The sequence below is a fragment of the Dufourea novaeangliae genome, unplaced genomic scaffold, assembly GCF_001272555.1.
Source record: "Dufourea novaeangliae isolate 0120121106 unplaced genomic scaffold, ASM127255v1 scaffold16, whole genome shotgun sequence".
Classification (NCBI taxonomy): Eukaryota; Metazoa; Arthropoda; class Insecta; order Hymenoptera; family Halictidae; genus Dufourea; species Dufourea novaeangliae.
This window is the reverse complement of record NW_015373891.1, coordinates 801,320-821,878: the sequence shown is the minus strand read 5'-3', so window position 1 is coordinate 821,878 and position 20,559 is coordinate 801,320. Positions and strand designations below refer to the sequence as shown.

General features: G+C 44.2%; 1 protein-coding gene across 1 annotated transcript in view; it reads right to left on the bottom strand.

Moving 5' to 3' along the window:
- Positions 1-3,742, bottom strand: part of LOC107188449 (homeobox protein abdominal-A-like) — a 34,312-nt gene extending 30,570 nt beyond the window's left edge. Inside the window, exon 1 of the mRNA XM_015576747.1 lies at positions 3,277-3,742. Within this exon, the coding sequence (XP_015432233.1) occupies positions 3,277-3,742 (466 nt within the window). The remainder of the gene's footprint in view (positions 1-3,276) is intronic.
- Between the last annotated feature and the right edge of the window lie 16,817 nt (positions 3,743-20,559).

Sequence of the window (20,559 nt, the reverse complement as noted above, 5' to 3'; positions counted from 1 at the left end):
GTCCCGGCCAATAAACATCGTCGTAAGCCGTGCTACAACGCGACGTGTATCTCCATGGGACGAATAATATATCCAGGCTGGGGAGAGCCTTGCGCGCACGCAATCTGTTATTCCCTCTGGATAATGTCCCTTCGAATTGATCACAGAATCCGTGGAGAGATCATCTCAAGACCTGAATGTGTTATTGTTCCTGTTGCTGAAATGACCCGTGACAAGAGCCACGCGATACATCGAAAGGGAAATTGCCAGGTGATTCCGTGGGCTGCGCGTGATTTTTCGACCGGTGTTAACGAGTTAACGGAAGGGGCCCCGTGATGGGGCCCCGCGGGGAAGATAGTCATCGTCCGGACAGGGGAAGATCGTATCATCCCCTTGAGGATCGGTGCCTTCTATCCGGCCCCTGAGACCGGCCGACGCCGGTTTCGACACCTGGAGAACCATGAAACGACGTTGTTACGCTCGTTTAACGCGATTTACGATGCTCCCCACTTTGGTCTTGTTTTTGCTCGAGGCTCGAGGAGGAAGCGGTTATATGGAATGGTCTGCGCGGAGATTGAAATTGCGCTTCCTGGTTTCGCGATTGTGATTTAATCGACCATTCTCGTGAGGATCGAAATTGAGAGGAGAGGGTAGGTATGTAGGGAATGGTACGAGGTGGGAAGATGCTCTTCGTCGTAGTGGGTCGAACACGTTTGGGCATTATTAATCTTTAGGCTGCCGGGAGTATCCCTTTTGGGATATTGACGAAACTTGAAATTCGACGCAGTGCGTATGTTATGTATATACATAGAAATTTTTGACAAAAAATACTAGTCTTGTATGACAAAAGGCCGGAAATGTGAAGTTAACGCCCTTGCCATACGATTTTTTTTAAGACTTCACTCTCAAAAATTAATTTATCGTTAATATTTTCCCAGACGCAAAAGGAATTCTATTCTTATGGCAATTGTTACATTTATTCTAAACCTTAAATGTTAATACCAGCGAAACAGCATTTCACATTGACTCGAAGAAAACGAATAATATACAGGTTTATTAAATTTAGTTGGAATTCGTTATCACGGGTCTGACTGGATGTTGTAAGGCAAGGGGTTAATAGCAGTGTTAACACGTTGGCAACATATCTTTGGCTTGTACGGCCTTAAAATTCTTGGACCGTGATGCAGATCTGCGATAACGGCGTCAAACGTTTAACGTTGGATTAACCCTTTAACACTATACTAAATTAAATTGTATAATATATGAAAGTGTATAATATAATTCAGCATAATATAGAATAGTAAAAAATGCGTAGTAAATTATGATTTCCTTACTAAAGATGACTATGACCAGCGTTCGTTGTGTACCAAGATGACTATAGTCATTCACCGCTTAGCGTTTCTTGTGTCCCCTAATGGCGACTATAGTGACCCGTCAAAATTTTGCGTTAATTAAGAATATACTTAAAATGAATTAATGAATTTAATTATATGCATTAATTAAACTGATGTCATTATACACTCTGCGGCAAAATGTAGTCCCCCGATTCAACTGTTCCGTTCAGGGGCACAATACTGGTGGTCAGAGTTTCGATAAATTTAAGAGAATAATACATAGTGAAAAGCATCAATATCTACGATTGTCATTCTGACCTTTAAACAATTAATAAGATCAAACAAATGTCTAGCAAGTGTCTGCACATTTAAAAAGAAATATTATTCAATATTTTATATTTCTTCTCAAAAAATAAAATAAAAATTTCCACGTTTAATTAATTCAAAATATCGGAATACTTTTCTTATCTTCCATTCATTATTCGAAGGTCTTTACCAGAATAAAAAATTTTAACATCTGTTCCTGCAGCCACCTCCGCCGTAGCGAAAAGGTTAGCAGTCAACATGAATTCCGCGAAAAGCACTATTACGATCTCACTGATCGTAAAATAAGAAACCTGCAAACCGTCATTTTGACGGGTTTGGTAGCTCCAGTGTTAATACTACGTTTGCTAACGATCTCTACCACAATTAATAATACGGTTGCATATCAGCAACCAAAATGCTAATCTGTTTCCTACACTAATACGACGTCGAGACTCGCATTCTTTTCAGCCCCTGATCGGTTAGCTCGTTTCGTTTTTATTTTTTTTTTGCGACCGTACATTTGTCCCTGGACACTTCGCCCGAATGGCGAATATACCTACGTGTCGCGAAGGGGCGAACAAAAACTCGGAATGGCTTTACCGATTCCCGATCGTAACATCGACCGACAAGCGTTTGTCCAATTAATTTTAATTGTACGCGATATCGCCCGACCAGGGATAGAAGGAAAAAGAAACGAATCGTGCTCGCGCGAGCACGCTGTCGAAGTTTGTTTGCGTTTCATGGAAAACTTTCAGATTCACCGATCGGTGGCGAACCGTGACGCTATCGCCGCCGGTGTGTTTCATCGATTACCCACCCCGTCTCTCGATTATCGCGAACAGTGTATTCAAGTGTTCCACGGATGTCCATTAAACGGGGAATTTAAAAGACGCGCAATTCCGTCTAATAAAGAGACCACACCAGGCGTATCCCAACATGTCCCCCGATGTTCGTTACACGGCGGACTTAATTGGCTCGTCTTTGTCTCCTCTTGAACTCTTATCTCTCACTCGTGTTCGCAGTTAACCGCGAGCATTTTTATTAAAAACACAGGTACGACGTCGGTCGAACAGTGACTGAGATGTTTATCTCACGAGCAACCCTTTCCCCCGCAACCGCAGATACTCGGAATCTTGTTGCTTGCAAAGAAACGAAAGGAATTGACGCTGTAGAACCATCTATCACGAGCCATATTTCCCTGCTGCAAAATACACAATGAGACTAGATTTTGGTTCCACAGAAACTGAAGGAATTGACGGTGTAGAAACACATATCTCGAGCCAAATTTCCTCGCCACGAAATATAGAATGGGACTAGCATTTGGTTCCAAAGAAACGGAATGAATTGACGTTATAGAACCATCTATCTTGAGTCATATAAGCCCGTCGCGGAAGAACAGAAAATTGGAGAAGCATTTGGCTGGAAAAAGACAGAAGGAATTGACGATATAGAACTATCTGTCTCAATCCATGTTTCTCCGCTACAAAATACAGAATGGGACAAGCGTTCGGTTCCAAAGAAACGGAAGGACCGTGATGCAGATTGACGCTACGGAAACATCAATCGCAACTGCACTCGAGTAGCTTTCAAACATGTAAAAGTTGTTTATGATAATATGAAAAGAAACGATAATAATCAGACATCGTGGAGGACTAACCGTCGATCAAAGACACTGGCGGCACGGTCATCTGTTGATGGTGATGCGCAGCCGGATGCTGATGATGATGCGGCGGATGTACCTGCAGCAGATGCGACCTCGTCTGGGAGAAGGTCGGCGAGGGTGGTTCCCAAGGTCGTGCGACACCGGTACTAACCGGTGGATCGTCGTCGTGGCAGCAAAACTTATCAGTGGCCGCAGTGGAGCCGCTGTTCATCACCGGATGTACATCGTTATTGTTGTTGTTATTGTTATTGTTCGCGACGTCCCCGTTGTTGTTGTTGCTGCTGCTGCTGCCGCCGGTCAGACGCGTAGTAGTCGCGCCTGTCGCAGGGCTGCCACTACCACTAGCACTGCCACTGACACTACCACTGCCAATGCCGTCGACCTGCACCATTTCGCTGTCGATCGCAGCCGCCGACTTGGCAGTACCAGGAGGGGTCGCGACGCCGCCACCGATCATCATCACCAGACGATCACCTCTCCACCCCCCTCCACACCGGTCACCAGCTCCTCCTCCTCTTCCTCCCCCTCTGGCTCCACTTCTGCAGCTACGCTACGACCCTGCTGTACGCTCGAGGCGTTTCTCTTCCTGCTTTCGCATCCGACGTATACTTACACAAGGGTATCCAGCTTCACCCAGACGATCGGCCCAATCCAACGTAACGCCCTCACGCAAAAAAAAATTCGCGCCGATCGTTTCTCCCTCCACAGTTACCACCAACCCTTCTCTGGTCTCGTGCGGTTCTTCTCGTAGGAATACGTTCTACACTTTTACGTTCAGAGTTCGCTACGGATCCATCCGAAGTCGCGACGATCGGATCGTCGTCGAAGTCCCTCGAGACGACTTGAAAGTTTCTCCACACAGACGCGCGCGCGAGAACTTGATTCACATTGAAGAACCAGGGCACAGACACGCGTGAAAGAGAGTCAACAGTCGAAAAAAAAGAGAAAAAGACTTTGTGGTCCCGACCAACGTCTTCCGGTACGGGTTCGTTTCACGAATGCGGCGGTGGCACCTACACACGCGCGCGCGCGCACACACATACACACACACACACACAACCACAGAGAGAAGCAGCAACGGTCACAAGGAACAGGAGTTTCGTTCGGTCGGTCGGTGTGTCGGCGCTGGCGCAAGAGCGCGCGAGCGCAATCGACGCCACGGTCCGTCGTGGCTTCCTGGCGTCCGATTAGCGAAGCAGAATGACATCCTGTCCACCGTTTGGCCGACGGCGAGCGCGATTCATCGTGGCCGCGAGCTTTCACGTCGGCTGTCGGTCTCCTCCTCGTCTCCTACGTGTGGGAGCGTGGTCGATTCGAGCGAGCGAACGGAGCGACGACGACGGGCGAGAGGAGTGTGCTCGCGAGCGCAGGCGCTTCGTCGATGCTGCTCGTGACTACCTATAGACGTGTGTGCCCTTCTCCACGTCCCTCCCGCCGTTCCCGTCACCTATATCACCTCCCTCTCCCTCACACTCTCTGTCTTGCTCCTCCTGACTGTCTCTTTCGTTACGATGTGCTCCCGCTTCTTTCACGGCTTCAGACCGGAGCGGATCACGTCTCTGTCCCTTTCTCTGTCTTCCTTTCTCGTCCACCTTCCGCCCGTCCGTCCGCGTTCACGGGGAGACCCTTCACCAATAACGGGGCGACGAGAAACGCGTGCACTCACCACCGGGATAACCTGCTCGTGCTCCGCCGGATTCGAGCAGATTGCCTTCCCGTACCCGGGGTTACGAAGCGCGCCAACGACTAACCTTACCCCCACCCTCGTCACGCCTCAAGGGAATCACCGGGCGGCTACTTAGGCCGAGTGTCCAGACACCAGATTTCAGGTAAACGCGACACCTTTCTTGCTGCTCTTCTTCCTTCGAATCTCTTTTTTCGTTCGATCGTTTATCTCTTCCTGGATCGATTGTTCATGGTCAAAGTCGTTGATATTTGTAGAAACTAACGCACCGTCTGATATAGAGAGTCTTCTACTCTGTTCGGCTACCAAATTCTCGATCTCGCTTCCCCCGAAGTCCATCCGTCACTTATCGACCTCGAGCCCCGGTTCTAACTGTTCGAACACCGGAGTCAGAATCGATTCTTATCAACACGCGGCACGTGATTCTCCTGTCTATGGTTCCCGAGACTCCTTCCGATACACTTCTCATCGGAGCTTCACTCCAGAACGAAGACGCCGCCCACCCCCTTTTCGCGAAGACGAAGCAGACGACGACGAAGAAGAAGAAGAAGATCGGAGCGCGCAGCGTACATGGGGTAACCTGCTCGCGGTCCGCCGGATTCGAGCAGATTGCCTTCCGTTCGGTGGCTCGAAGCGCGCCCAGACTAGCCTTACCCCCACCCTCCCGGCCTCGGTTCAGTCGAGGTGAGATCAAGATTTAAGGCGCCGCGGCGCGCGGTGTGGCGCGGCACGCCGCGTTGTACCCAGCACACGCTGACGAAGACGAACAGGAGGACGCGCGTATACGTCGAGGACGTGGAAGAGGACGGCGAGAGGGAATGTACATGTACGAGGCGGTTCAGAGGTGTACCGGGAGCAAGAGAGCCAGCTAGCTTAGGCTAACCAGCCCGAAGAGGAGCGCGGGTTCGCGCGTTGATTACGATCACGCGCAGCCAGGCCCAGATTGCTCGAAGAGAGGAGGCGACGAACAGAGACAGGGTGAGCAGAGGTGCAGAGAAAGAGAGAGAAAGAGTGAGACAGAGTACACGGAGACAGGAGCGGTTTAACTGTGGGCAAGGGGGAGACGCACGAGGATGCATGGAACAAGCCGACTAAAGGCAGCCAAGTGCGCACTCGATGCCGCGCATCTGAGCTTACCCGACGCCCACCGACCATTACCGGCTCGATCGACCAATTGGGCGAACCGGTGGACGCCCACCGATCTGTCCGACCTAGCGCGAGTCGTCGCCCACGCCGTACGAGAGCAGCCAAACGGCGAAGGCCCTTCCGCCTTCCACCGTGCTAAACCTCGCCCGGTCTTTGTCGTTCCCGCGGACGGGATCGATTAATTCACCGAATCGGATGTCGATGTCGGATGCCCGGCTACGCTCCGGATGAGCCGATTCCAACGATTATACCTGGGCAGCTTCTGTCTGTCCCGTTTCGATGGGACACGACGCCGGCGGCAGAAGCGCGGGCTTTCGAAGTCTCGGTGATTTTTGGAGAACACGGGGAATGAGAACGTTTAGATAACTTAGTGTGGAATTTAAATGAAGAAATAGATATACATATATGCTCTACGTGTTGGAGGAAAGGACATTTGAAGGATGTAGAGTAGATTGTCTAACTGTGGGCTACCATTTGTACTTCAGGATTTATTGCTAAACCTGTTGAAGATCTTTAGGATAACGCTTTAGTTTATCCGGAACGTGTTTGTTTTACGATAATGGAGTAAAATAAGTTTCTTTTGGACAAGTGACGTAGTTTTTACATTATTCACGTAATGGTGAAACACTTAACATGTTTTTATACTTTCAACTAGCCCATATTTAGACCCTAACCTGTGTTTGGACCACCGCCTATATTATAGCGAGGAATCCTGAGACGGGTTCCGTAAAATGAGTGACATCCAATAGCTGATCCGCTGAGTCTTCTTGTATACGTAACTACGAAACCGGATTAGAGTGATCCTTGTTATTACCTTGATCAACTAGCTCACGGTTTTTCTCGCAATCGTCATAACCCTTTCGACAGATTCCAATGTAAATCGTACGTAACAGACGGCATCTGTATATATCTAACTGCGATCGACGCTGCGGACAGGAAAGCTTTTCATCAACGATAACGATTCCGGAAAATTTCAAGCTACACGGTGACGATGGTCGCAACAGTGTGCTCTTGCAAATCGTGCAGATAATAAGCGCTTTGTGGCAGCCGTTGTGGAGAACAGAGCATGAACGTTTGTTGGTGAGCGATGTATCGGTTGAACGCCTATAAGAGCCAACAGCATATTCTTCGAATGAAGTTTCAAAATGCCCATCAGCGCCAATAGGGAAAGGGTTAATCAGCTACCGGTAACGATTTCTTCAATTTGTTTCTTAGTCTAGCTATTAGCACAGACGAGATAAAAGAATAGACCTAACATCAGGGCTTGAAAACTGTTATGATTTCGGTTTAGGTTCTTGAAAAAGTTATGAAGAACTTTTATTCTGAATAACTGTTACGAAGAACCTAAATTTCAGGCTGTATAAATTTCAGTTACGGTTCCTATATTAGCTCCCATATCAGTATTATTTAGGTTCTATGTCAGTTCTATAACAGTTATTTTTTAGGTTCTATATCGATCAGGCCCGACCTTAAGAATCAGACGATATCAAAGTGAAACACCGAATATGATGAAAAGTAATGAAAGTTGAATTATTTCATTGAAGGGGAAGACGGCGTGTGTGTATGTGGATAAGTATACGAAACGGTGGTATATGACACGTCCCTCATGATTTTCTGATGGCGACGAACGTGTTAGCACCACGGCTGGAACGACTTCTTTCAGGTTAACGAGTTATACCGTTCGTTTTCCAGAAAATTCGTTCCGAAAATAACCAAGAGACTATATGAAAGAAATATCACACGGTGCATCGACCCGTCCTTAGACATGTAGGTACTTCATTTCTCAATCTTCCAGCGAGCAGCCTGGTAAGCTGCTGAACAGATAACCATTTCCCGCGTAATTACCGATAGGGAGGAATACCTAAGTACCTATATTTAGATTGTTGGCGTTCATGGGAAAATCGTGGCTCTGTAGCCGACTCGGAGTATAGTGGAAATCCGTAACGTTAGCATGGCGTATGCACGAACGTATTTCTTCATAGTCCACGCAACATTGCAGGACTTCGCTCGAGTTTACTCGATTCGAGAAAGAGCAAGAAAGAGGGAGAAAGGGAGACAGATGAATTCCGCCTGTCATTTCCTCTTTCTTTTTTTTGCTCGAAACCTGGATACCGTTTTAATCCGAACAGGTTTCCATAGTTTTTAATGCCTCGCTGATATGTCGTTTCCGTAAGAACGGAATGGAAAAAGAATCGATTCGACGGAAGATCGTGGAAAATCGTTCCAAGTAGGCCTTGCACCCGGAGGCGAGCGAAGATATAATGATCCCGTTTAAGGCGGGGAGAAACAATTTGCCAGTTCCTAAGTCACTGACGTGGATCCATCACGCGATGATTTCTTGGGGCCAGTGTCCCCGCTAACCCGTGGATCCATTGGTTTCATTTGGTTGCGTGCCACCAGAGGGGTACCCTCTACCCGACTCGCGGGAAATCTGTCCCGAGTAGATATATATGTACGCCTAGAAAAACGAAAACAATCGGTCCTGCCACGGCTGTAATAGCTCCGCGTTGCATAATGTCGTTCTCTTTGGAATTGACGTCATATTGTCAATGACGATTTAGTATTTTAAATTTTAGATATTAGTATCCGATATTGTGAATTTTTATAAACTTGTTTAGTTATAACCGAAGCGTTTATTCTCATTAATACTTATCTTTTAGTTTGTAATCTTTTCACCCATTAGGTATACATTCCGGCTGATAAGTATTACGACATTTATCGAATATCCAGTAAATATGTTACAAAAACTACGAAATTGCTAAAAGTTTGAAATAAATATTGTTTATTAGATATTAGAGCTGATGGGCAATCATTGTGCCGGTACAAAATAATAATGTGGCTTAGAATGGATCATTATACAGACCAGGTGTTCTAACACTTATGAGCGGTAGTATACGTGCTTTGTAATAGAAAATGATAAAATAATGCAGTGCTAGATGTGATATTAGTACTAGGGGAGACAGGGGCAGATTGTAACAAAAAAAGTTTTCACAATTTTTTCTCAAAACTTTTTTCCTCAATCAGGAAATAATTTGCGTGACTGTATCACTACTTGCTCACATCTTTGGTCAACTCATTCAGTATAAATATGTGATAATATCTTTCATACTAAGACATCTATGTTCATCTTAAACAAATCGGAACTTTTGTTACAATATGCCCCAGCCCGAGGTAAATCGTAACACGTCTGTTTTATTTAGATAAACACAAATATGAATACAAATAAACATTTTCAAAAAATATACACATGGATTAAACAATCATTGCTTCTTCACTGACAGATACAAGGAATATTTCTATTAGTGCAGTTTTTATATCTTCTTTACAAGTAGAACCTTTTCTTGTTCTTTTTTTGTATGTTCCCATCCTAAAAGTAACTAATATTTCAGTAAATAGCAAGTTTGCTTTATTACCATTTAGAGCAGGGTAAGTAGTAATATGTTACATTTTGCCCCAAGCAATTTGATACAAATTACCTCGAGCTTGAATTTTTCGGATTTGTCTCAACAAATGAGAAACTAAACATTAAATTACTGAAATGCATACATATTATAATAAATCAATTCGTTTGCGACAAAGAAGCAAAAATTCAAACGGTTTCTCATGGTGGTTAATTGAAATAAAAGTGCTAGGACAATATTTACTTACGTGCTCCAAATAATAAAAATCTAACCTGTAGCTACAAAACAGACACTTGATCGATTGTTGCAATGAAACCGACGATATCAATATTTTCAAACCGCTCTGGCATCCTGCTGCGTTGCGAAATTAGTTGTTCAGAAAGTTTTAACTTTGTTACAACTTACCCCGTGTTACAACCTGTTTCTATCGTTATTCTAAACATTTTGCCTGCGGTGACCCACCGGTGGGGTCAGGTTGTTCTGAACGTGTTAAAGTAGAAAAGGTTACCTCGAGTATGTAGGTATCAGCGGACGGCCGAACGAACCTTGTAAGTATACTTTTGGCCCGCTAAAAGCCACCAGCAAAGATTACCTTCGAGGTTCCTTCACGCGAATCGCGGCGGTCAAATCGAAGTGACGGGAAGGAAGAAGAAAGGTAATGAGCACGATGCAAATTCCTTTCTTACAATCGAGGCCCCTCGCGTGCCGGTCTGTCGGGTACATACATACCAGCAGATCGATGGTAGCTACCTTTGAGGCAAACGTTCCGACGTATCGATCAAAATATGTTGTGCTTGTTTGCCTCGACCGTGCCCGTTATGTTACGAATAATAGTTACGCGCTAACAGAAAATGTGTAAGACAGTTTTTTTTTTATTTTCATGTATTCTGTGTCGATGTCAATGTAACACTGTGAATTGTCGTTTAGGACAATAATTCAAGCGATTGAGTGTGGTTTACTGTTTAACGTAAAATTGAAATCGAGCTCTCCGAAAAAAGAACTTGAAAACTAAAGGAATAAACATTACTTTATGTTATGTAGATCTAATTCTGTGGTAAACAGAGAATTTATTAATATTATTTAATTATAGACATTCAATAAATAATAATAACCCTAACATTTTGTTTATTAGAATAAACATTTCCGTTGAATATACATATTTTATAAAGGAATCATTTTGTATTTCATTAAATTATTATTAACCCCCATCCGTCCAGTCCCTTGTGTCAATTTGACATATTTTTCACCTAAGAAATATTATTCTCATGTGTAGGTAAATATAGCTGCGGCCCCGTGACTTTTATTTTAACGAATTTGCATATTGAACTATTTATCTCTTCATTACATCAATTTTCCACCACTGTATGGATTTGACACCGAGGGACAAATTATGTTGAGAAAATGCGAAACGGTTGAGGGCTAAATTATAATTAAAATTATTATTAGTCTACTCTTATACAGCAAAATCCATCAAATCTTTTGCACTGACATTTTATTACATTCACAGTTACTCACGTTTTATTTACAATTTACATTTTACTCACATGTATTGAGGAATAATATCGATCAAATTCTTTTCTCCAATCTCCTTCAATTGTGTTTTTCTTAGCATTAAGGTTCCAAAAGATTTCTCAGTCACTAGAAATGTCAATAGAAACGAACATACAGTGACTGGGAAAAGTATTAACCCGCAACATTCCTTTATAATATCTTTATATTCCGTTGTATTAATATCAACGATATCCTGGACATTGAAGAATATCACGCACAATTACGTGTTTAGAAATTAATATTAAAGGACACTGTGGTCTAATAAGTCACATAATATCGAAAATCTGAAGTTTTGAAGTTCAAAGACACTGACACAACTCACGTTCTAGACCCCATCTGCTCTCAAATAAGGTATCTTCAAACATTCAAACCTCTACACATTGTTTAAGCTTTTACGTATCGTTTGGAAGACAGAGAGCATCGTACGCGGCTAAGCTGTCGTGGCCAGTGATTACGAAATTGTTCCAATTTCCGAGTGAAACGGTTGCGGGATTCCCGTGGTCGTCACTCCCCAAAATAAATCCTGTTAGGATTCTGTTGTTGGTGCCCATCAACTTTCGGCCCCTTTGCTCGCTCTGCGCCCTCCCAAATCTGCTAAACGATGCGGTCACAGTAATTTAGCCATCGACCACGAAACTGGCTCCCATTCCCTCGAGGGCTTAAAGTCGAATAACCCCTCGAAACAGACCGAAAGAGCTTGCAAAAGATAGAAAGAAAGATATTATTGGTTCTTCGACAGCCCTCATGACTTAAATAATGCTTCGTGAACGACGTTTCGTTAACTCGCTAATTTTTCGTGGTTATCGCGATTATTCCTGAACATCGTTAAATATTTGACCCTCCCCTCCTTGGAACGAAATTTCTACTGGTTCAGAGAGCGATTAGCCTCCGTCGAACGTGGAAACATGGCGCATCGATGTTCATCTTCTCGTTAACGAGATTAGTCTATCCACTTTGTTTGGACAGCTGAATAAAGCACGTCTGTTACAAGATAATGAAGTCGTTGACCCCGTACTGTCGATCCAGTTTCTGGTGCACACATATATTCCGATTCCGGTTCCATATCCCATAAAGCCTGCATTTCGTCAGAATAATATTTATCAAATTCACGAACAATCAAACGATGAATCTTCAGCGATCGAGTATAACCGCAACCTGTTCGCCAGAAATCCAAACCCTATTCGATCTACATTACCACCACCCCCCTCCCGAGATCGATTTCACCAACGCACATCTCTCTGTCTACTCGTTTTACCACCAGTTCGAAAAACAAGATCGTCCCCATCGATCATCTTTTACGAGCGTAGAAATCCGACGAAAAATCACGCGAGCCAGTCGTTCGTACGGGTCCCCAGTTCCGTTCCCGTAGAAAATCCTCCCGGCGAACCGCCACAAGGAGCTCGTGACTAATTCAATTAAGAACGCGTTCCCTTTTTTCACGCAATGCGCCACGCGACCTGCGCGTCGTATTCACAACGATTACTCCTGGCCCCCTGCCCACCCACACGATCGCGGGGGAACAAAGATTTATCATGGGCACTTCGCGTGGTCGTCGGTGGGTTCTCTTCCTGCACCGCGACACCGGTGGAGTTCGTCCACGAGCTGGGGTCGCGCTATTACTACCATTACGCTGGGTATATAGCCACGGTTGGTGTGGGGTCGACGGTGATAAATCATGCGACAGGAATGATTCGGCTAAATTGCTGCTCGCACGTATCCGCGCTCGAAACTGCCCCTCGCTCGTTTTCCATCGTACGCCCTCTTCCCCGTGTGCTCGAAGGGGTGACTTCGAACGCTAGACAGCCTCCCGTTCCCTCCTCCTCACCTAGCCGGGCAGAGGCCTGTGGAGAGCTACGTGGAGGAGAATGAGAGAGAGTGAGAGAGAGAAAGAGGGAGGCAATGTCCGTCATTCGCGTCAAGTACGCACGCGTCCCAGTAGCCATTGGTCTATTGATTTTACTGGATCCCCCCGAGGGGGCTGCTTCGCGGCGATTGTGTTACCAGTCGACGGGACCGTTTACCGAGGCTGGAGGACCGGACGAACCGGGGCGGAGCATCGACGGGAGTGGGGAGGGGGCGGTGACCGACCCAGCCGTCAAGGTGGGGCAGTCCACGCGGCGATTGGTCGAACGGCCCCGCGGGACGCGGTAACGCGACGCGACCACCGCGCTATCGGCTCTCTCCGCGCCGTGTCCCGGGCACCTTCAGCGAACCCTTCTTGCCCGCGGAGGATCCTTTTCCTCGACGTTCCACGGAGCTGCAATGTCGATCCTGGTCCCCTCAATCCGGAGGAACGTAAGGATTCTTGTCCTCTCGTTGCGCTCGAATCTCCCCTTTTACCACGATGCTCGGCCTTTTTATTCGAAATACAGAAAAAGATCGACAGCGACCCGTCGAGGTATGAATTTGTTTTTGTTTTTGGGAAACGTTACGGTTTGCGTTCGTTACCGGGACGCTTGTATGGGTTTAGCTCGTCGCGGTTGCACCGATATATCGTTGTTGGTGCGGTTTTTTCTTGCGACACTATGTCCTGTAGCGATGTCTGCTTTCGTATAGTTTTGTAGATATTTAGGTAGTTTGTTAGATGACGATTTCGTGGGGGTGTTGGAAGATTTGATAGATGTTCGGTGACTCTTGATCAAGGTGGATGTAGGATCATTTTAATCCAATAAGATGATTGACATCGTATTGTTCGTTCTGAAACGGAAACTGATCGGTTGAAAGTGTCGGGCGATGATGTTGAAATATTATTGTGTTTGTTTTTTATTGTTAGATCGTTATTAGTTTTACTATTCTAGTATTTTACGTAGTTTTTACTTTATGTATCTGTTTTTGTGAAACACGATTTAATTAATAATAGATGTACACGATCGTCAGAAGTTGGTATAATGAAACGTTTTGTTACAGATTAAAATAATTCTGTATTCGTTCGCCGTATTGCGTTCGTTCCATTCGCCTTCCTGGGGTTGACACCTTGCTAACATTTTCTCTTAAAAATAAAAAGTCTTATGCGTTGAATTATTTTATATTATCGAAGTTCCGTTTATCGACTGTATTGTAGCGTAAAATTGATTGACAAAATATTATTTTCGCACTTATTTTTCCGTTCGCTTTTCAAAATATATAGGCTGTTTTTCAAATAGCGGTACAACCCGAAAGGATGTGATTCTATACACAAAAATAAGTTAAAAACGTAGAATGACATTTTATTCTATAATGCTTCGTTTTCGCGAAAATCGAGTTTGAAAACCTGCTAAATACGCGACTTGGCTAACGCGTCTGATCATTGCATTCTTTCTCTACTTATTGCCACTGAATACGTATACGTTTTAGATGAATTTCGAAATTTAATTATCTCGGAACCGAAGCACCGTAGAAAAAAAATGTTATTGTAAATTTTCTACATATTTTTGCATGTAAAATAACATCCTTTCTGGTTGTACCATCACTTGGGAAACCCTCGTAGGCTACAACTTGAACATTAAATATCTCATGAACTAACGGCGATACGCGGCTGAAACAAATATCATTGGCTTCAGAATTCCAAGCTCTATCACTGTGCTGAACCTCATTAAAAACACAACCTTACATCTGAGGACCTCTCCCAGTAAACTAAAATCGAACTAAGAAAGTATACCTACTTCCATGTCGTGTTAACATTATAATAGGCAAACTACCGTTGTCAAATTGATTTACAGCTTTCTCTAACAAAGAATATAATTAAACCTTAACGTTCGAATTTCGGTCAAATCAACCAGAACAGTGCACGAAGACTAAGAAAAGGGTAAATAAACACAGCAAACGTTTCATAAAATTCACCAATATTCTTCAGATCCTCGAACAAAATAACGCCAAGAGGAATAACATCAGCGGCGTTCTAAGCAAAATTATGCGATCGTCGAGACCGATAGTTCTACACGGCGGCTATACCGTAAGTAATTTGCGTCGGTCGCAGGGGGCACGGCTAATTGCGGCCCTCGCGTAAGTCAACCGTTCCGCGATGTGTGTGCTGTAAATACGTCGTCGGTTCGTGGCCACGAGAGCGTGAATCGCGGTTGCTGCAATTTGCATGAGACCAGCGATATTCGGGAATTAATTGTTCTGTCACGGCTGCGCGTCTTCCCTTTTTGTCCGTGGCCCGCGACAGGCTGCATTACGATCGGGTTAATCAGCGTGTAACCGGTGTAGAGCGTGTCTACAACTTTCCAAAAGGAAGTTTACCACCGAGACTTTTATCGCGAACCTACACTTGGTTTTTTTTTTCAACGAACACCATTTACATATGGAAAATCCTTGTAAGTTATTGGTGTACTCGAACGGAAAGAACATGCAAAAAGTTCGCAGTGGATTTAGGGCCTGATATTTATATTCGCGAATCGGTGTTCGTCGAGTCGAGGTCGAGCACGATCTAAAGGGCTATGAATGGGATTGTAACACGTAGATCTGTTCGTTTTTCGGTTCTTTAACCCCTTTCGTGTTTCTATAAGTTCGCTGAAAGGTTGGTGAAAGTCGATGTACACTTATGTATGTTCAAATATATTAGGACACTTACGGAAAAGTGAGTGAATCTGTAAAATCATTAGGAAATGTTTAAAACGTTTAATAATTATAATGTAGTCTGAATCCTTGAACTATAAGCAATTCATATATACAATGTTACAGTGGAAATCTTATCAATTATATATAAGAAAATTAAATTTTCTCGTCTATATGTATATCCGCCGCGGTTCTCGATAACTTCTTTAGCCAATTTTAGCATTCATCTTATTAGTTTATGCGTTATATCTATTATTATTTGGTTTCAAGCGTGTTGTAAATAACTTTAGAAATCAGTTTCCGATTCTGGGCAGACTTCTCGGATTTTACGACCTAATTAATCCTGAATGTTTTCAATAGAGTTTAGATCAGTGGATTGTGGGGGCCAACACGTCAATTTTAACAATATTAACAGCAAATACATGTAGCGCAGTATATATTTTTGCTAATACGATCTCATAAAACTAGAGAAAGTTATTGTAATTTTGATCAACTATCACATTTTGCATGAGACTAGCAGGTGTCCTAATACTTGTGAATAAGGGATGAAAGGATGAATTTAGACTTCAGCCATAACGGCTGAAGCACGCGGCCCGCCATTTTCTTCATCGTCGCCGAGCTAGACTTCGATCGTACCTGGTTACTTCAGCCTGAATGTACTGTTAACGAAGTTCTACGCTTTGATTTCGTTCACTAATAAACATTGTATATAAAAACGAGTAAATTAACTTATTAAAATAAGCAAATGATTAAGTACTGGTTTCCTTTCAATTTCCTGTTTAATATTCACACAATTTCCGCGTCATTGGTTAGAAATTTTAATTTACTTAATACTGTTCATTCACTGGTGAAGTCTGTACCTTTTCTTTTCAATCTGACTAATAATATTTTTTTAATTTTTCAAATTGAAATCTGTACCTTACAAAAAGACATAGACATTAGAAAATCAAATTTTCAAGTGCCAAATATTTAGTAACATTACGATCATTTGAAATTCGACTTTTATAGTGACAAAATCCCCTAAATGTTCATTCATTCGTGCATTTACCCAATATTCAAAACACTCTGGAACGTCCCTAATCAAACATCACGCGTCGGCCGCATGCAGCAGCTCCGATCACAGACAAACAATACCCCATTCGACCTATCCACCCCGTTTCACCAAATTTTCCCTTAAACACGGATAAAAAGTGGATCAGCATCAACCGGACAAGGGATAAACGAAGACCATTCCCGATTATCTGAGGATGTGACCGAGTTTTGCGTCCTCGAGTTTCGCCCGGCAGCCCGTTAACCCAGTTTCGTGGGCACCATCTGGACACACGGAGGATCGAGCCAACAAAAGGAGTGGATGATGATCCCCGGTGATTTTCGACGGCTGACACACAGTGTCTCCTTCGTTTCACAGAGGGCTTCCCAAGGATCAAGATGTTCGGCACTAACTGAAATTTTGCCCTGCGTGTCCGCGGGATTGTGCAACGCCGAAGATTAAAGGCTACCACGGATCACCGGAACAGAGAGCTAGAGGAACAAAAGGGGGCACACCATCGGCCGCTTTCGTTCCGGCTGCGCGAACGTCGACGCGGACAAAAAGAACAAACCGAGGCCCGCCCTTCCGTTCGCGTATGTACGCGCGGCTTTCCCTCGGCGGCTACATGGAAACGGACCCGGGTTCGACTACTCGAAAGTCGTCGTCTCGCGAGCCTCGATCCCTCGTGGTACCAATACGCCCGTGAGAGAAATGGAGACAGAGACAGACCGGATGGAAACGCAGCCGGGGCCGATTTCTCAACCCGGGAAACGGCCAAACGTGAAACGCAACCGGCAGTATTGCTCCTTGGTAATCGCGAGTTTCTCTTCTCCACGGCCCTTCCCAACCCCGCTGTCCTAACAATGGATCCTCCCGATGGGTAGGGGAGACCGGGGCAGATTGTAAGAAAAAAAGTATACACAATTTTTTCTTAAAAGTGTATTCCTCAGTCAGGAAATAATTTGCGTGACTTACTGCTCACATCTTTGGTCAACTCATTGAGTGTAAATATGTGACTAAATCTTTGATACTTACACATTTATGTTCATCTTAAACGAATCTGAAGTTTTGTTGCAATGTGCCCCAGCCTGGGGTAAATTGTAGCACGTCTGTTTTATTTAGTTAAATACAAATATGAGTAGAAATAAACATTTCCACAAAATATAAATGAAAATGCATATCATTATTAAGCATTTGATATACATGGATTAAACAATCATTGCTTATTCATTGACAGATACAAGGAATATTTCTATCAGTGCAGTTTTCACATCTTCTTTAGAAGTAGGACCTTTTCTTGTTCTTTTCTTGTATGTTCTCATCCTAAAAGTAACTAATATTTCAGCAAATAGCAAGTTTGTTTTATTACCATTTAGAGCAGGGTAAGTAGTAATTTTACATTCTGCTTAACTTACTTTAAAAATTAAATAAAACATCGTAACACATACTACAAAAGACGAGGCACTCCAACAAACTGTACAAATGCAGGTTTCGCTTCGTGCATGAAAATTTTCATTCAAACGATATATAACCTTTTCTCAAGGTTCTATAAGGTTTTCTGAAACATCAGATTCAGAACTTCAGTTGCATCATTCAGTTCTAGAGATCAACAACGTCTGTAGTTCGTCGCGAAGAATTCCTATTCTGCCTCTCGTCGTTGGTCTAACAATCGAAGCAACGAAAGCAGAGTGTCTTGCTCCAATTAAGTTTCGTAAACATCTCGTAAATGGGAAGGGGTTACTTGACTTCTGATGGTGGAGGCATACGATTGGAAAAAGGCGACATGTGTACCGAACGAACGGAGCCAGGCCAGATCCACACGTCGGATTAGAATATTCACTCGATCAACAAGCTACCATTCCGCCACGGTCGTAATCCTTTCGAGCCGGAGCCTATTGTTAGCTCGTTCGGGAATCGTCGACGCGGCTGACGCGCGCGCCTAAATAATTGGAAGGCACCGTTGTCAGCTAATAACGACGCACAAGCGGCTCAGCCGTTCTCGGATCCATCAACAGACACACAGAGAGAACGTGAGCGAGCCAGACCAGCAGCCGCATCAGCTTCGCATACTTAGGTGTTACATATTAAACGAGGACCGTATCCCAAGCAGACCTAGTCGAGAAGGCAACCACCTGTGCGCATAGCTAATACCATATAATAAGGGCTCATGCATATGAATTCGGTGGGCCAGTCCACCGCCACGGCTTATCGCCACGAATCTATCGGGCCTCTGTGCTACGACCGTGCAACCCTTTCCGATACCTTCGTAGAACGGCATAATAATGTCCCTTCGTCGGTCCCATCGTGACTGGCCACGTACGCCTGCCCCCCACCCCCCTTTTTCTTTTGTCGATACGCACACCTACGTAAACGGCCGCGGGCAAATTCGGGGGCAGGAAGACGCTCGTCAACGGGAACTGTCCTACGAAAGAACGAGCACAGGTGCGATCGATTGCTTAATTTTCTTTGGATAGTAACGAACACTGTTTTTGTGGTCTGACTCCTTTGGATTTACGATTGGAGGGATTGAGGTTAGTTGACGAGGAATGACTGTAACTGGACAGTAGTTAGGGTTGATGGTTGAGGACCTTTAGCACGAGGGGATAATGATGGGGACTAATGTGGTAATTCTTGAATATTGAATAATGTCAGTTGAGAATAACCTAATAATGGAGTCATTATACAGACACGAAGCCTAGACATTTTATTGTATCAGACTATACGATTATGTGCAACAAAAATTCGCAGTAATTACTGATTGTTAGGATAAATGGTTATACCTTGAAGAAGTAAACTTTGAGAAGTAACCTTGAAATCATAGAGCGATGCACAAATATTTCCCAAGTTCGTAATATTTCATAAACTAGTGGCCATGTGGGGCTGAAACAAATATCATTAACTTCAGAATTCCAACCTCTATCACTGTTCTAAACCACACAAAAAACCTACAACTTGTAACTTCCCGTAATTACAAAATCTACATTGCAATTATGATGTAATTGTAATTGTAATTATCTTGCAATTACACTGCAATGGTGATTTGGATTTTGTAATTAGATTACATTTCGCCCAACTCTGGCCGAAGAATCTTCGAACACTCATCGAGTATTTACTGTATCGATCCGTCTGGTCCCTCGATAAGTTTTGCTGTACCAGAAAAATGTCAGCTCCTCGTGTCTCCCCGAATTTATAGTTCCCTCAAAGACAAGACTATTAGAATTTCAATATAGCGATCGAAAAAACGCCTAAAGGGCTCGCGTCGGTGGCGTTCGGTCGTGCACTAAGGGAAGCTGATGGATGGCCAGTAGCGTGTGCGTGCGAGAGCACACCACCGTGACACGGAGGCCCGATGTTCTTTTGGGCCGTGCGTGCGCGCACCGTGAAGAAGAGATACGGCCGGGGCTAATATCCGTGGAGGAGAGTTCTTATGTTCTTGCGTTGTAATAAAGACTGGCTAAAGGGGGACAGATGCGATCGTGTGGCAGACGCCGCGATAAATTCTACCCGCGGTCGATTCTTCTTATTCTTCTGTTCGCCGCTGGCCCTCGGCGACGCAGCACGATCGGCGATTTCAAAGAAATCGGGACCGCGGAAGGAACGCTCGAGTAGAATGGGAAATGAGCTTACGTCTTGTTTCGCCCAACTTTGCTTCTGTGCATACGGCCGGTCTGCAGGTTTCGCTCAACCCTCGTACACTGTTTTGGGGTTAACTTGACGATAAAGGTACAATTTAGTTTCATGTAATAATAAATAATTATCTAATGAATTGAAGAGTACAAGAGAGAAAGGATGGGGTTTCATTTTTTGTCTATTACGAATTTGAATACATATGGATGTATTTTTTATTGTGCCCAACTCTGCCAGACACTAACGCCTTGTCAATGTCACTGGCAAGGCGATGTATTAACTGTTGTATTCAAATTCGACTT